This window comes from Melitaea cinxia, chromosome 10 (genome assembly GCF_905220565.1).
Source record: "Melitaea cinxia chromosome 10, ilMelCinx1.1, whole genome shotgun sequence".
Classification (NCBI taxonomy): domain Eukaryota; kingdom Metazoa; phylum Arthropoda; class Insecta; order Lepidoptera; family Nymphalidae; genus Melitaea; species Melitaea cinxia.
In genome coordinates, this window is record NC_059403.1 from 16362947 (window position 1) to 16381535 (window position 18589).

Genomic DNA, 18589 nt, shown 5'->3' on the forward strand with positions numbered 1-18589 from the left:
TCACTGGCCACTGGCCTTAGGTGGATCGATAGAAAGAGCGTTGTGGTCGCTTAGTGGAACGCACTGGTATAAAACTTTGATTTGACTTTTTATTATTTCGGATTTCAAATTTTACTCCAATGACTTAGAGTATAATTTTCTATACAAACTGAAATTAATTAATATTTGACAGTAACAACCATAAACTATTTTAAATTATTATCACTGATTATTAATATACTGCATTATCTATTTACCTAATGTTTTTTTTTTTTTGATGAGTTCAAGGCTTCAAGCTCGATGTTGAATTATCTTGATATCTTCAAACTGAATACGGTTAAGTAACATAGTTGTTATAAATTTAACATATAGCAGTAACCAGTCGTATACCAGAGCCGCCATTTGGTGAATAAGAATCTCCTTAGGTGTTTAAGTTATGCTATTGAATACAAACGTTTTTAATTGAAAGTTTTTCTTAGTAAGAAAGTCATATAAACTAGAAACATGGCATATATTGTGGATTTGAGATCGGATACGGTTACTAAGCCGACTGAATCTATGAAGCATGCAATGGTGAATTCAGCTTTAGGAGATGATGTGTATAAGGAAGATCCGACAGTAAATGCACTGGAGAGCAAAGTAGCTAATTTATTAGGAAAACAAGCGGCATTGTTTGTACCCAGTGGTACGATGGCCAATATAATTGCCAGTAAGTTGTAACCCGAACCGTTTATACTTATCACATGTATCATATGTATGGTATTTAAAATTTAAGACTGAAATAACTGAATTTTATTACCTAATATAAAAGAAAAAACAAATTTGGTAATGCTACATTTAATTTTATAAAGCAATGGCTTATAGAACCCTTTTTTTGAAAGATGGTACGCAATTATAATAGGCGTTAATCATATATTGTAGTCAAAATACCAGTAAATTATTGTCTAAGTTTAAATAATAATAAAATTTTATTTCAGTTATGGTACACTGCAATAAAAGAGGTTCAGAGGCAATCGTTGGTAACTACTCACACATCTACAAGTATGAACAAGGTCTGTACCTTTTAAAACTACTATTTAGTTAAAAAACTTATTGCTTAAATAGTTGCCGTATCATATCCACATGGAATAGTATCAATAATGCTGGTGGGCATTTCCCTGTTAAATCCTAGTTTTAAATCTCTAGGCTCAAATGTAAGTCTTCTTGTCACCAGTAGAGGCAATTTGGTGTAAAAAATTAACAATTATCTAATCATTACATAGTATAAAAGAAAAAGTCGCTTCCCGCTGTCGTATGTTTAGGACTTTAAAAGTATGCAACAGATTTTGATGCAGTTTTCTTTAGTAAATAGAGTGATTCAAGAGAAAGGTTTATATGTATAATACATGCATAATATAGTAGACACTGATAGTTTTTGCAACCGTGCGAAGCTGGGGCGGGTCGCTAGTTATGTATAATTTATAATGTTATAAAATATATTATAATTTTATTCAAGCGCTTATACAGCCTTCTCAGACTTACTACTTTACATAATTATCTATTGTCATGTCAGTTATGAGATAAACTATATCTACGAATATAATTTTAATGCATCCTGGCTATAAAAAAAAAAATATATGTTAATTTATAATTAAATTAGGTTTAAAAATATTGTTTTTTTTTTTTTTTTGTTATTGCGTTATAAATGTATCATTTGCTAAAAAATTCAAGTTAAGGAAGACAAAGCTCAGAATAAAAGCCCTTATAGGTCTTACAATATAGAACTGAGCTGAAAGCTATGTAGATCTGATTTTCTATTAAAAGATATTATGACTAATTAAGCCGAAACATACGACCATTAAAACTAAAACCTACTCACATTTTTCTGTATACACATTGTCCGCGTGACTCAATTCTGTCATACATGATTTTTGCGAAACTTTTACTGTTTACGCAGCGCATGCAGCGGAAGCTCTCAAATGGAAAAAAAATCCCTGATTTTGAAACATATTTCATTATTGCTCCGCTCCTATTTGTCTTAGCGCGATGATATATAGCCTATAGCCTTCCTCAATAAATGGGCTAGCTAACACTAAAAGAATTTTTCAAATCAGACCAGTAGTTCCTGAGATTAGTGCATTCAAGTAAGCAAACAAACAAGCAAACTCTTCAGCTTTATAATATAGCCAATATAGGTATAGATATGCCATGAATCAGAAGGTATATGCTATCACATGTATTGTATACTTTACTTTTCAAGGTGGTGCTGCTCATGTAGCAGGGGTTTTGTTAAGTACAATCCAGAATAAACCAGATGGGACGTTTGATTTAAAAGAGTTGGAAAGTAGAATACGCGGATCAAATATTCATGAGCCTATTACTTCTCTTGTGGCTATAGAGAATACGCATAACTACTGCGGTGGAAAGGTTAGTTTCATAAATTATCCTACAAAATAATCTGTTAGTGTAACTATGATTTAATCGAATGATAATAACTTATGATTAACCATATTTTCTGAAATGCACGAACATAAATCCTTTTTTTTTTTAATATAACTAGGTCAGCAAACATGCGTACAGCCCACATGATGGTAAGCAATTACCATAGCTTATAAGGCGTTTGGAACTCCAGAAGTATCGCAAGCGTGTTGCCGACCCTATCCCTGAGTCCCCCCAAGAGCTCTGTTCACCTTACTCACCAACAGGAAAACAACACTGCTTGAAAACAGTATTATTTAGGTGTGGTCTGCTCCTTGTTTTGAGCAGGAAATTTCCTGCCGTGCCTCACTCTACCTCAGTAAATCTGTGAAATAGTGGCCTGGAATGCCTTTCTAGTGTTTGTAAATATATTTGTTACTTCAAAATAAATTTTCAAACCAATACTGCTTTCCCTGAGATAGGTTTGGTATCAAGCAGGAACCATATACAAAAACATCATTGTCACAAATGAAAAACACTGACTTCAATGTACTAGTGTACACGACAGTCATCAATCAAATATGTCAGTAGTCAATGAAATATGCTATGTTAGATATAACTAAAAAAGTACTTCTCCACATGACAAGCATCAGGTTAGGATTTAAAAAAGAATTACAAAATCACTACATCAAAACTTTATGAGGTGACACATAAAACAGTCTAATTGAGAACCTCGTCCATTCTTTGAAATCTTAAAAAAAAATCGAACTGAGAACATCCTTTTTTTAAATCCATATAAAAAGTTATTACCATAGTACACATTGAAGAATTCAGTCAAATTTTTTCTAGGTCTTACCCCTAGAATGGATAGATAATCTATCTGAACTGTGCAAGAAGCACAGTATACCACTGCATATGGACGGAGCCAGGTTGCTGAACGCTAGCACATACCTAGGGATAGCTCCGGAGAGGATTGTCAAGGACTGCGACAGCGTATCGTTGTGCTTCAGTAAGAACTTATCTGCACCGGTCGGTTCTGCTCTTGTTGGATCTTGCCACTTTATCGAACAGTGAGTGATTACTCTATAACATATAACAAAAGTAGTTGTTCAAGAAGTTTGTATATCTCAGATTCTAAGCGACATATCAACATGAAACAAGCATCAGTTTGTAAGTTTGACTTCCAGTAAAACAATTGTGAAAACCTCTATCCCTTGTGCTTTTATGACGTCACTGTATACTAAGTGTCCACTCTGAACTGAGGTGGCTATTAGAATTTCTCCTCCCGATACTACTCAAAAGCTCTGGCCATCTCACTCATTACAGGAACACAATACTACTTGAGAGGAATGTTATTTAGTTGTGATCTTCTGTAAGGATGATATACTCCTAGACGGGCTGCACCAGATTTTGAGCAAGATATATTCTGCTATGCCTTATAGTGTTTATGGTGTGGATTAGATAACTTAATGAATTTTATTTGGTATCGTCACTTTACAATACAGCACAATACTATGGAAATATACTTTATTATACACAAAAAGAAAGATCTTTTACATAGAAAACACATACATAGAAGTAAAACTTCTGCATAATAAGTCTGCACTATGTCTTAGACATACGAAACGTAACTATGGCTATGAGAGAAAGATAGAGAGAGAAAGAAAATGTGTGCTCGCACCTCTCTCTCTCGCTCCGTTCGCCTCGCCCGATCATACTTTAAGTAACGCTCTCATCACGCATTCAGCTCACTCCCCAAGTCAAGCGTGCGTTTTACTTTAAAAATGTTAGGTAAATGGAGACAGTCAATGACTGGACGTATATGGCCCTGTCAACTTTCAGGGCGCGGCGCATGCGCAAGATGCTGGGCGGCGGCATGCGGCAGGCGGGCGTGCTGGCGGCCGCGTGCGTCGTGGCGCTGGACGAGGTGGCGCCGGCGCTGGCGCTGGACCACCGCCGCGCGCGCCTGCTGGCCGAAGGTAGGTAAGGAAGGTGGAAGGTAGGAAGGAAGGTTCAATAATCGGTTCTTATCATAAATACCTGGTGGCGATCGTTACTCATAGTGGGAACATATCCGCCGACCCGCAGTGAAGCAGCGTGGTGGATTAAGCTCCAATCCTTCTCCTACATGGAGAAAGAGGCCTATGCCCAGCTGTGGGATGTTTAGGCTGAAACGTATCGTAAATGTCTTTAACATAAATACACACGGTCGACTGTTTCTAAGATAGTCTAACTCAAGGGTTCCCAAACTTATTTTGTCTACTGCTCACTAAGAGAATAAATTATTTTATAGTGCCTCCTTTGAGCAATATTTTAATGAATTTTAGGTGATGTTCACAAGTTGTAGTCGAGAGTCCTTATAGATTAAATGACAAATCGCCCCCCAAGCCTCTACACAATGGCACCATTTTTTTTTCTAGGTCTCTTACACTTTTGTACTGCAGCGCCCACAACGGGACGTTATCGCCCACTTTGGGAAACACTGGTCTAACTTAATAAGCAAATGTCTCACACTCAACAGACCCCACTAAAATTTACTGCTAACAACACACACCACATAAACACCAACGCCAAGACCGCGACAAAGCCGACAAACATCTGTTTGGCAAATACAAATGTAGGTATGTCATGGAATTGATCACCAGCACAACAGCCATAAGCCGGTGCTGTGATCGTTGCGCAAACGCATCGTTCATTAGTCGTTAATATCAATATGTATAAGTTTAGAAGAAATCTGAGGCAGTCTTTTCAAATATAGACAATCATTATCCCCAGTGATCCACGGTCTCTTCCTCAAGTCGTTCTCAGTGGATGTGGCAAGTCAACACACCAATATGGTGTTGGTTCGCATCGCGGAGACCAGCTCATTGACCTCCGATATGGTGCTCCAAAGGCTGGAGCAGGTCAGCCTTGCGGAGACCCAGGTGAGACCAACTGTTTATTTATTTATCCCACTAATGTGACAAACAAGTCGACACCAACAATTTATACTACGCCAATTCGACTTTTCGATAAGTTTGTTTTTTTCAATGCGAACTTGATAAAATGTGTTTGTATATGTAATAAAAAAAATGTGAAATTGCAATGAATAAATTAACTATTAAAGATACCAAATTTCAAATAAGTTTCTTAATTAATATAAAAGGTATCACGTTTTTCCCTTTTATAAGTCTCTATTGTAATGTTCACTTTTAAGAGTTAGCTTAGTATAAATTGCTGGTGTCGAAGTGTAGCCCATCTGATGGTAAGAGGTTATCTTATCGTCTCTAGTCCAAACTCAATGAAAGTCAATCTAACAATGAATTTATTGAGATAATTGTAAGTATATATAGACAGAGGAACATTTGTCATATGTGCAGTACTATATGCAAAATCAGCAATTTCGCAAGTTAAAGAAGGTAATTACACTGCAAAGACATTTCATCACTAAGTGTGCGGTATCCCGTATAATACCACTTGTGGGACAAAAAAGTGTAAGGTCCACCTAATGGTAAGCGATGGTTTCTATAGCCTATGACACCTGCAATATCAAAGCGTTGCCAACCCTACCCCTGACTCTTCCCATCTTTATCACAACAACACTACTGAGAGTAATATTATTTGACCGTGATATCTTGTAACGTTAAAGTACTACTTGATGAAAGCACTTTTGACTAGCTTGTTGGTGTAGTCTATAGTGGCTCTGCTTTCAGCTCCGCGGGTTGCTGGTTCGATTCCCGCCTGAGTCTGGGTGTAATATTTATATTTATTTATATATGTACAATGTCTGTGTATATTTATAAAAAAAATGTCTATAACAGTCGGCTGTTACATATTTTTTTTTTTTTTTTTTTTTTTTATTTAGGAACAAACAGTTGCATACAATGTAATAAAAATACATTTATGATAATAATTTTAAACCTATAGCTCCCTGAAATATCATACAAAATAAAAAATAAAATAAAATATGAAACTTGTACAGCTAGATTGTTACATTTTTAAAAGAAGAAAATATTTTATTCATTCAATACTCTAATTAGATCTCTTTTAAAGATTTTTTTACTCATACCAAATATATCTATATCACTTAATCTATCATTATACAATTTACATGTACGTCGTATGAAACTATTGGCGGTGTAGCGTGCCCTACTTTTAGGTATTGTAAACAAATCCTTTTTGCGGACACTTCTTTCTTGCCTGCGAGGAATGCGGAAGTAGATATTAGAAAGCAGAAAAGGGGCATCAACCATATTATTTAGAATCTTAAATAGATAAATTGCATCGTTACAGTCTCGCCTTTCAGCAAGGCCTGACAGCTTGTGTATTTTTAAAGAACTGCTATAGTCTATATAATTATTGCCAACTCTATACTCTAACGACTTAAGAAATTTCTTTTGCAATCTCTCTATTTTCTCTACATGTACTTTTTGATAAGGATTCCAGACGCAACTAGCAAATTCTAAACGACTACGGACATAGCTGTTATATAGAATCTTATAGGTGAAAGCACTTTTAAATGGTTTACCCACACGCAAAATGAAACCTAAAAATTTATATGCCTTATTTAAAATATTTTCAATATGAGATATGTAACTTAATTTAGAATCTAAAATAACGCCAAGATCCCGGATTTCATTAACTTTTGACAAAACATTATCGCATAACTTATAATTTTTATGGATGGGATTTTTTTTACGAGTGTATGTTATTGCAAAGCACTTGTTTATGTTAAGGAAGAGATTATTATTATGGCAATAATCAACGAAACTATTGAGATCTTCCTGTAAAAGATTCGAATCATTGGTATCTTGAATAATCCTAAATATTTTAGTGTCGTCGGCATACATTAATACCCTAGAGTTACTGATTGAGTCAGAAAGATCATTAATATATAAGGTAAATAACAGCGGACCCGAACCCTGTGGAACTCCAGAGGGTATATCCTTATACCGAGAACGATGACCCGATATTACAACAGCCTGACTACGATTTCTTATATAAGAAGATATCCAACGGAACAAATCTCCGTGGATTCCGAGATAGAAAAGCTTTGAAAGCAAAGTATTGTGACAGATTTTATCAAACGCTTTAGCAAAATCAGTGTAAATGGCATCAACCTGAAGATTTCGATCCATGGCTTCAGTTACCATTTCAGTAAATGATAATAAATTACTTTCAACGCCACGACCCCTGCAAAAACCATGCTGATTTATTGAAAGCACTCGTCGTACTGCATTGAACATCTTAGCAGCTATGATCTTTTCAAGTATTTTACCAAATTGACACAACTTAGATATAGGACGGTAATTGACAATATCTTGTGTTATACTGCCTTTTGGTATTGGTGTTATCCAAGCATTTTTCCATAAAGATGGAAAGCAACCCTCGCTCAAAGATCTCTTAAAAATAAGAGTAATTGGGAGAGTTAGTCCGCTGGAGCATTTACTGATAAGTAAAGGATGCACACGGTCAGGACCAGCACCTTTACTAACATCTACATTTTTCAACTCTTTATACACTAGATCTTGGGTAATATCAAGTGAGCTTATTTCAATGACTGTGTTTTTAGTTGTATCTAGGCATACAGTTGAATTACCCAATGGCCTCTCAAAAACGGAATAGAAATGTTCATTAAAAAAATCGCATATCCGCTGTTCATCTGACGTTGTTACTCCCTTGTAAGTCATTGTCCGTGGCAGACCCTTAGAGGCTTTTATTGTTTTTATATATGACCAGAAGAAGTTAGGATGTGATTTAATTTTATTTTCTGCATAACTAACATAATCTGTAAAACATTTAATTTGCATAGATTTAGCACGTTTCCTTAAAATTTTAAAACTTTCATAATCAAGTGGATTTTTATAAATTTTCCATTTTTTGTGATATTTATTTTTTTCGTTTAAAAGTTTTCTAAGAGGTTTGTTGTGCCACATTGGAAAGGAACACGATTTGTTTATTAATTTACGAGGAACAAATTTAGTAATTAAATCATCTAAAATGTCATAAAAAATCTTTACACAAGTTTCTACGTCAGACGAATCGAACAGTGTATGCCAATCAATATTTTTTAGTTGTGTGTTAATAGAGTCAAAATCACCAGCAGAAAAATTAAAAGTGTAAGAAGGTACTGATTTCAAAGGGGGTGTTAAATTAATCGCGAAATCTAATTCTATAGCTTTATGGTGTGCATCTTCAGGTAGTAAATATTCGATGGCTGCTGAAGTTTTACAATTAAAATTACTCATGACTAAATCTAAAATACGTTTTTTTGCATTAAGTACACCATTCGATTGAGTAAGTCCAGTAAAATTTAAGAAGTCATTCAATAATTCAACTGCGTAATTATTATTTTTATTTAGTAGTTTTTTGTTCGATGATGCATCACAATCAATCCAAATGGCATCAGAAATATTAAAGTCACCTGTTATCAAGAATAAATCATCTGGATGGTCGTTTATTATATGACTAGTCTTTTACTTCTTTTACATATACACAAGCATTAAGTTGCTTATCATATATAGATATAGATATCTATTTATTTATAACAACCACATTCGAATTGCTCCAAGTTTTGACTTAGATATTTCCAAATGAGCCTTATATCAGTAAAAATATCATAACAATTTGCAAATTTTAGTCTACAACTGCAAAATTATTATTTAATGTCAAAAGGGCGATTGCAAGACAACGAACGACGAAGGCGTGATAGTCAAAGCTATAAACTTCGATGAGAAAACAATTCGTATCACACTTCACCGTGAGATACAAGATGAGGATCTCTGGCTCGCTATAATGAAGATCACATACGTTTTCAAGGAGCTGGATGCTGCACATTCTATCAAGAGCTAAAAAAATTACCTAGACTCTACTGGCAGGACGGCAAGACTAGGAATTTTTAGGTGCCAAATATACTAATTAGGGAACGTGTCCGTACTTCGTGATGTATCTGTTACTATTTACGTAGGTAGTCAGTTATTAATCAGCTGACGTCCTGACGTATGTGCGGCAGTGTTGCCACTTGAGTTTAAAAAGTTCCATATTTGAATACAGCCCAAAAAACGTGAGATTTTTCTAAAGATGATCGATTGCCCCTGTGACCAAGAGTGGTATTTATACTCTTTTCCCCCCTCTGAACGAGTCACGCAGTATGGGTACGTTCCCTATTCGAAAGTTATGTACATTAAAAAATCAATCGAATAGAGGGAGTAGTGTAGGTAAATGGTAGGTTTTTAACTTTGTGTAATTTACTATCAGTTAGACATTTATAATCTTAAATATTTGTGATTCAATAAAAGTTATCGCACATACACATTACAAATGGAAAAGGTGCTTTTTATATTATGGTTAGGTTGATAATCCTAGGGTATTTGGATATTTGATAAGATTTCTTGCCGTGCTGCCAAGTATACACAGGCTCTTAGCCTAACACAAACTGATTGTAAATTCAGTCACAATAACTTCTTTAACACAACGTTACCAGTGCAACATTACTTAACATTGTAAATAAAATCAATAAAACAAGATAGTTAAAAACTAAAACTCGACTACGACAAAAAAAAATCGTTCGTCACTTTGTGTCGTTTAGAGGGCGCCACATAAAATATAATGTTAAATCATACATCCTATAACCATAGGACAATTAAGACGCTTCTTATGATACGTTATTTGGCTAAATATGACAAGTATTTTGGGAGATATGAGGGAACAGATGAACATACATACATACACAGATTGCTAAAATTATAACCCTCCCTTTGACTTTGCCGTGGTCGAGAAATAAACCGTCAACTAGCCTACAACTCATGTTATCAATAAATTGTTTTTTTTTTTTTTTTTTTTTTACATAGTGATTCTAGTGTTGACCAATAAAAAATATACTTGTGTAGGGGTTTTATAAAAAATATATTCCAAAATAAAAATCATTGTATGATTTAATCAGTAGTGATGAAATCTAATTTTAATGTTCTATTAAATATTTCGTTTTATTGTTGATTAATTTTTATTATAATAACATATCCCTAAAGGCCGGAAACGCACTTGGAACTCTAATGTTGCAGATGTCCGTGGACAACGGGTAGCCATTAATTATTAATAATAATTTTTTATAAAAAATATTTTAATGTACCAAATAACTATTATTTACATATATTTGTATGTATTGAACGTAATTTTTGTTTAATTAAGTGTAAATAAAGTAACTTTAACTCGAATGTAACAAAGTTTGCTCAATTTTAATGACATATTTTTTATTACATAGACGTAATTATTATATTAGTGACAATTTTCGAAATATTATGGTCAATGTCAACGCCACACATTCTTTAAATAAAGTCCATAAATTATGCCTTTAATGTGTTTGTATAACTAACATTTTTGTTATACAACCTGTTATTAAACTGTCGTCAATCCATTTGACATACAACACATGTATAAACGTTGTAAATACATTTTAATAGCACATAGTCAATTGTAATTAATCTGTATAATTTAAGTAAAAAATAAATAAATAAATTGGTAGTCTGTAAAGTCGGCTTACGGACGATAGTTTTACGTGATAACCTCATAAAGAAACATTGATGAAATATTGCATTCTTTTATTAATTGAATTATTATCACTGAATTATTTCGAGCTGCTAGCTCTGACGTCACGCGAGAAGAGAGATAACTGTGTCTTGTGCCAACGCTTGGGCTGATCGTTCCTTTTTCTCGCTTGCACACTTGGGCTCCGGCGGAACGTGACACATTTTCGTGCATGCAGCCGGTGTTCATCGATTTATAAGACGTTATCGCATCAACAATATTTGAATTAACGAGTGTAAATAAATGTTACTTTATCGAAAATATTAATTACTTCTTTGTATTACACAAAATAATGTTAATTCAGTGATAATAATTCAATTCAATTCAAAAAAGTATGCAATATTTCATCAATGTTTCTGTATGACTTTTTTTATTTATTTATTTATTTTTACTGTAAAAAAACTTGTAAATAATAAAACGAAGTGATTCAAAGACAAATTATTTTTAATTGAATTAATGTGTGGCGTTCGTTTTAAAATGTATGTATGTATGTACAAAAATTATGACATTTTATTTGTGCTGATATTGTATGACAATGTCAATTGTGTTCTTGCTATGAGCAAAGTTTTATACCAGTGCAAATTATATTCGATGGTATAATTATAAAAATATTTATGTTTATAAAAATGTTATTTTATGTCAATGTTAAATAAAACTATATTCCAAGTTTTGTTTTTTTAATTCGAAATATAAACCTTATAACAAAAAATAAAACCTAAATAAATTACAAAGTATTTATTATTAATAATATTGCTAATAAAATAAAAGAGATTCTTAATTCTAATATTCTTGATGTTCAATCCATATCTAATATTACTCTAATCTCCAAATCGATATGTCTTCGCACGGCTGCAAAAACTATCAGTGTTTCTCTACTATATAATGCATGTATTATACATAAAAACCTTCCTCTGGAACCACTCTATTTACTAAAGAAAACCGCATCAAAATCTGTTGCGTAGTTTTAAAGATCTAAGCATACATACAGCGAGATGCGACTTTGTTTTAAATTATGTAATGATGAAAAAGATCGAATACTTGTAAATTTATAATACATAATGTATTCTAAAACATTTGCAGAAAAAGTAGATTTATAAAAAAAGTTATGTAACATATAATGTACAGAATTCAAATAAATATCTTCAGTTGACTATTGGTGACGTGAGCATTCTAAATTATTTTTATTTCGAGAAATAAACTAACAGCTATATTACTTCGCCTTAAACTTGTATACATAATTTAAAGCAGTGCAATAAAAAAAAGATAAAATAAATTTTTTTTTTTTTTTGTAATTTCGACATAGTCAAATATAGCTAGGTGTGAATCTCATTCAGCTTATCATCGATAAAATATCTTTTTGTGACAATACTTAAAATGTAAAATTACAACGCATTTTGTTCATTCCAAACCCTAATTAGTTCCTCAGGGTTATCATAGCCGTGTGAGGCTATCACATCTCGATAACCCTTAATACTATAATTCTTCTTATAGAAATAGAACTTAGGACAGTGGGTAGGTTCTAAACCTACCTTCTTCGCGACAATACCCAGGTATATATCGTCGAAACGAAAGTGCTTCACGAACAAACTACCCGCATAAATAATCCTCATACAACGGTTAGAGACTACGTACGCGCCAGCAGTTACGTACGGCGGCCATTTATCGTACGGATACTCATCCAAAGATACGTGCCATTTACTTGAACGAAATCTTTGGGGTGCAGAATTGAACACATATCCGGCTAGAAGAATCATATCCGTACCATTATCTAAGACACTTGAATGGCCCTCATTCCCTAAATTATTCTTGGAAAAGGCGTTATCGTTAACGTAATCAAGGAGATTCTTAACAGAGATGTACATGTCGTCATCTGTGAATAAATAGTAATCCGCGTTCGAACAGTGTTCGTAGAGCCAACGAAACGACATCATTGTTTTTATCGTGTTATTGAAGTAACTGTCGTGAAAATCCATTTGGATGATGTCTTTGAATTCGGCCATTTCCTGATTAAGTCTTTCTTGTACCGAAGAATGGACGTCATCGCTACCTATGAAAAATAATACCCTTATTATTGTACCCGGTATTAAGTTTTCTTGGCCGAAAGTCTGTCTGATGGCATTTCGGTTTTCGAAATTACTTCTAGCCGTTTTGACGACTATGAACAAGTCTAACTTTTCCAATGTGTAACACTTTCTTGAGTTCGTTAAAAACCTGTATGGGTAAAAGTTTATAGGTTCGACTGATGGTTTTCTTCCGAGCATTACTTCTGTTACTAAAGGCTGAATATTTCTATTGAGTGGATAATTGAAGTCTTTCTCGAATTTCTTGGAATAAATGTAGTCACTCACACCGAAATAATAATAAACATACAAAACGGCACACGCAAACACAACGTATTGAAAAAAATTTTTCCTCCTCATTATTATTTAGTCTTTTGAGATTCTTCTATCACAATATTGATTTCTGAAAATAAGAGAAAAAATACATAATTACTTAAATATGATAAACTATATAAATAACTAACAAAATAATAACATATTCTTTATTTTACATCATAGACAAACATATACAGTAATTCCAAGAAGAAAGTTGTAGAAAGATCTCATCGTTATAGCATGATTTCTTGCAAAACAACTTTAGCGCTAGAACATGATGTAGCAGTGATTTGAAAATGTACAACAAGTCAACATGATAGACTCATCGCAAAATCTACTACCAAATTTCTACTAAAATATTTTAGAAGTTGCTGACACGCATAATTATTAGTTTTAATGTTTTGACTATTTCTACAAGTAAAAAATTTAGACACTCAATCTTTGCTTCTTAGCTAATATATTATGTTGCATTATGCACTATGGAAATGTAATCATTTTTGGCAACTTCTCACACACACACACACAATACAGTTTTTCAAGGAGTAACAGCGGATTCTCCTCCGCAGAATCAAGATTCCGAATCGGTCGTAGCTTCACATTTAACTATAGTCAATTGAAGAAAAAAACAAAAAACAAATGTAATTTAAATTTGTAAAATGACGATACAACAGTACTTTTGAAGCCTTGAATAAAGTAATTTTTGATTTCAATCTAGAAACTCCTACTAAAGTAGGAATTATGCTAATTTTGTATCTTTCAATTAGTAACAAGTATAAAGAATATTTAAATATAACATACACTGTCTAAAATCTAACCTCCTTTGCTGTGGATTTACTATCTTATCAAACATTAACGTTTGTTTGTTAATTAAACAGGTATTATCTAATATATAAAATTCTCGTGTCGCGATGTTTGTAGTTAAACTCCTCCGAAACGGCTTGACCGACTCTCATGAAATTTTGTGTGCATATTGGGTAGGTCTGAGAATCGAACATCTATTTTTCATTCCCCTAAATTTTAAGGGTAGTCCACCCCAATTTTTTTTTTTAATTTTTAGATTAAGTATTTATTATTTATTATATTATGATTTGGCGTTGAAAAATACATACAACCCTAAATGTTCACCCTTCTACCATCAACCCCTATTTTTAAATAGCGTTTAGCGGCAAGTAAACGTTTGCCGAGTCAGCTAGTAATTATATAAGTCAGTTAAGGCGCTTTCAAGACAACTAAGGCAGCACGAATGCATAGAAATTGGAATATTTAAAGTCATACCGTGTAGTCAGGGACGGTTCACCCCCCTTAACTTAAAAAGGGCTGTCTCCAACATAATTATTATAATATTCGGAAAACAAAAAAACTACAAAAAACACATTTGTTGTTTTTATTAAACATAATTATATATCCAATTAGCAGGTGTTAACTGTTAAGCAAGCAGTACGATAATGTGAAGGTGCAGGTTTTGATTACCAGAGCCCTACAAAAAAATAAAAAATCAATAATACAATAAAATTTATTTTAATGTATTGTTAATACTAAATTTATATATAGGTGATAGTGATTAATTCAGAACGAAAAATTAAGATTGGTTTGGCGTCCTGAGGTTGGCAGCACTATCGCGGTAAGCGGAAAAGAGGACAAGACGTCGACGAGTCGCACGATTGCAAAGAAACTTGAGAAAAACATTCAAACAAAAATTTACAACGTAGTTTCTTTGCTCGATTATGGGAGCGTCTATAAACCAACATAGCTTGGTAAAGCTACGTAGTTATCTTCTGATGAATTGACCCCCTTACCCCCCCCCCCCCCCCTAACTTAGGGGTATAAAAAATATATGTGTTTTATACATAACATTAAGTAAAAATTGTTATTATTCGTTTACAATAAACTTTATTTTTAATTAATGTAAGGTTATACCTTAGCAGAAAAATTCTTGCAGAAAAAAAACCACATGACATCGGGGGGGGGGGGGGGGAGTGACGTGACAACACATGTGAAAGCTACGTGAAGCTACTATAAGACTGAAGGTTCTATATAAATAACAAAAACAAGAGACTACATTTGGTCTTGTATGTTTTGAGGTAAGTGAAAACCTTAAACTGATAATGATTTATACACAGACTTTGTTTTGTTGGTAATCTATAATATTAAATAATAAACAAATTATTTTTTTATGACAAATCTATTTTTTCAATTTACATCCTAAGATTCTAGTAAGAACTCACTATCCGTACATAAAGTTACTACGAACTCTTTACGCACGCTTGACTTGGAGAGTAAGCTGGTGAGAGCGGTATGAAAAAAGTGATTTAAATGAGTAATATAAAATGTAAAGCAATAAACTTACCTTTATCACGAGATTACAGGGAAGTATCGACAGTGGAGCTGATAGAGACAGGGGGTAAATAGTGGCTTCGTATTTGACTGTGAAGACGAGCTACCTCGTTGTCCATAGTCTCCATTTCCCTCACGAGCTGTGTGAATTGCACTATACCTAAAAAATATGTATAATCATATAAATGGTTAGTCGAAATGTATGTATGTGCACAACATTTTAATGATTGCACCAAGGAGACAACTTTTTTTTTTTGTTTTTTTTATGTTGATAGTCAGGGCAAGGTAATAAAAGAAAATTATTTAATAAAAAACAGCTTATTCATGAAAATAGAAACACAGCGGTCAAAAGTTTGAGATTATTAAATAAAACACATATCATAATGAAGGAAATTTAAGAGGGTAAAATGCTGATAGTCTGCATAGCTTAAGGCCTTTCTCACTGCTTGTTGATAAAACTATCTGACACATGATGATAACCAACTGATAAAAGCTTATCACATAATATTTTCCTTTTTCATCATCAAACCCCACTTATCTATCAGATATTTCTAATCACAACCTGTGAATCCTAAAATTGTATTTTACTAGTATAAATGAAAAAAGCCTAAGTTTTACTTTTGCCTTCTGCTGATAACATGTAGCAGTAATTTATTTACAAGATACACTTTATTACCATATAGTGAAACTGGCTCTTTACATAAGAATCTGATGACCCCGAGTCTCACAGTCTTACAGCTACTCTATCTCTATTAATATGAATATTACACAATATGAATTACTGAAAATAATGACAGGTCAAATGTACTTTTGAAGCCTACTTGATTTAAAAAAAAATGAATTGATTTGTGTTAAGCCAACTGTTACAGTAAAGTAAATATTAGAAATATTTCATTTTAAAATTAATAAAAGAATTTGACAAAATATATTATATTATTTTATTAATACAACTTAATGTAAAATTAAGTACCTATTTTCAATAATTCATGCAGGAAAAGCCATAGTTTAAGTTTATTATTTCAACATTTGCTTTTAGAAACCACAAAGGAATAAAACATATTACAATTAATAATAAATAAATCTTAATATATATAAATCTCGTGTCACAATGTTTGTCCGCGATGAACTCTTAAACTACTTAACCGATTTTAATCAAATTTGCACACCGTGTGCAGTTTGATCCAACTTGAAAGATAGGGTATATTTTGTTTTGATATATGTAATTATTATATTTAAGAAAAAAAATAAGGCGATACGAAGTTTGCCAGGTCAGCTAGTATCTTATAAAATATACACACGGTTGTCTGTTCCTATGGTAAGTATCGTAATGTTTGTGTTATAGGTAACAGCCGACGATTATAGCTACTTTTTTTATGAGTGTAATTTTTTTAACTCTTTACCCACACAGTTAAATAACTAATTAAGATATAAAATTCACATTTAAACAGTATCAAGTTCGGCTGGTATTTCAAAATGGAAATAATTAATAATTCCTTATTGAAATACAAGAGACTAACAGTTTCAACTACGTTTACTAATAAACAAAATTTACAATTAAATATACGTACTTAGAGCCCATCAATAAAATATGTCACACAAAATTTTATCATTTATGATGCCAACCTCCCATTTTGTCACGCTGTCACAGTTTCAATGACGAAAAATAGTTTATATGTATTTAACAGTAAATCGGCTTCCAAGTATGTCGTAACTTTCTATCATCATGAAAAAACTTTATTTAGTTATAATTAAAAAACTGAACAAAGTTTGAAAGGCACATTTACTTAGACCTGCCTCTCAACCCGTGTTATATTTTGTCACGCTAAGAACATATTTTAAGGATGACTCCTTAAAGCAAAATATAAATTTACAGAGAAATATAATGGCAAGAAATTTATTTATATGTGTGAAATACAACAGACTGTAAAAAGGTAGTAAAAAGTAAGGTAAATAGATATCTAATTACCTAAAATACCTAATTTTTTTAATTTTTATACACTAAATGAATAAATAACCGCATGACACCCAACAGGCATAAACCTCCACTAGGGTTTATGCCTGTGTCTGGTTCCAGAAATGGAAACACACACAGCACACAAGCACAAACGCCCAGACCAAGAGAAACATCTGTATGGGTAATACAATTATATGCCAAGTATGGGGATTGACCACGAAACTTCCAGTGTTACAGTTATAATATAATTGACTGACTTTGTTAACTGAAAATGTAGATATTATGCATATAATATATAGTTAAAAAATGTTACTATTAAATTTACCTTCTCGGGAACTGCTAAATCCATGACGTTTAATTGTTTCCATTTCAATCTGAACTACCATGGGAAAGACGAGCTGCATCATTTTCAACATCTCATTGCCGGCAGCCTCCTTAGCCTCGTCCAACTTAGACGCATAATCGGGCGACTCTAAGGAATCTATGACCTCGCTGAGTATTGTCCTAACTGTCTGGACTGATACGTTTGGGGGAGAAGCCATGTTTACGTTCATTCATTTGCTCTAAAAATAAAAATAAAATTCACAATTTACAATTGGTACCTCAGTACATAATGGCCAATATTAAATTCACTATACATTTTCACTATAAATAGACTAATTAATAATATACTCCTAAACAAAGTCTAGTCTAGACCGTAGTTTCTCTACTCACGTATTTTGTTAGGCTATCTTTATATCATTCGATATCTTACAGTTAGTTAGAAGTGCTTTTTAAAATTTAAAGATCGGTAATTATTAATTATTAATCGTTTACACAAAAAGCTAAATTGCTTCTTTGTCTCAGGTTACAGGTGTTTTGCTGTTTAATTGGATTTGAATTGCGATATTGGTTATTGGTATTTGGCACGGTATTTGGTCATAGTCTGTGAGTCAAAGATAACAATAGCCTATAATTTTAAAATAAAAAACAGGGCTTGGAAATTGGA

General features: G+C 32.9%; 3 protein-coding genes and 1 long non-coding RNA gene across 6 annotated transcripts; 1 reads left to right on the forward strand and 3 right to left on the reverse strand.

Annotated features, from left to right (window-relative positions):
* The first annotated feature begins 408 nt into the window (after positions 1–408).
* On the forward strand, positions 409–10329 carry LOC123656881 (probable low-specificity L-threonine aldolase 2). The gene is made up of 7 exons (XM_045592494.1): positions 409–688; positions 957–1031; positions 2219–2385; positions 3226–3446; positions 4219–4355; positions 5152–5300; positions 9031–10329. The coding sequence occupies exons 1-7, from the start codon at positions 484–486 to the stop codon at positions 9205–9207; spliced, it is 1131 nt and encodes a 376-aa protein (XP_045448450.1). The 5' UTR covers positions 409–483; the 3' UTR covers positions 9208–10329.
* Positions 10330–10697: 368 nt separating this feature from the next.
* LOC123656883 lies at positions 10698–10924 on the reverse strand. The gene is made up of 2 exons (XR_006743613.1): positions 10782–10924; positions 10698–10743 (listed from the first exon to the last, which is right to left on the reverse strand). It is a non-coding gene; the product is annotated as an uncharacterized LOC123656883 (long non-coding RNA).
* Positions 10925–12256: 1332 nt separating this feature from the next.
* On the reverse strand, positions 12257–13395 carry LOC123656879 (beta-1,3-galactosyltransferase brn). Its single transcript, XM_045592493.1, has one exon. It carries the CDS (start codon positions 13356–13358, stop codon positions 12321–12323), a length of 1038 nt encoding a protein of 345 aa, XP_045448449.1. The 5' UTR covers positions 13359–13395; the 3' UTR covers positions 12257–12320.
* Positions 13396–14681: 1286 nt separating this feature from the next.
* On the reverse strand, positions 14682–18484 carry LOC123656882 (protein C10). 3 transcript variants are annotated; one of them, XM_045592497.1, is made up of 4 exons: positions 18304–18484; positions 17927–18167; positions 15661–15807; positions 14682–14791 (listed from the first exon to the last, which is right to left on the reverse strand). In XM_045592497.1, the coding sequence occupies exons 2-3, from the start codon at positions 18153–18155 to the stop codon at positions 15674–15676; spliced, it is 363 nt and encodes a 120-aa protein (XP_045448453.1). In that variant the 5' UTR covers positions 18156–18167; positions 18304–18484; the 3' UTR covers positions 14682–14791; positions 15661–15673. The 3 variants fall into 3 exon arrangements, with proteins under 3 accessions (XP_045448453.1, XP_045448451.1, XP_045448452.1); XM_045592495.1 differs by having other exon boundaries at positions 17927–18164; positions 18316–18483; XM_045592496.1 differs by having other exon boundaries at positions 17927–18164; positions 18240–18332.
* Between the last annotated feature and the right edge of the window lie 105 nt (positions 18485–18589).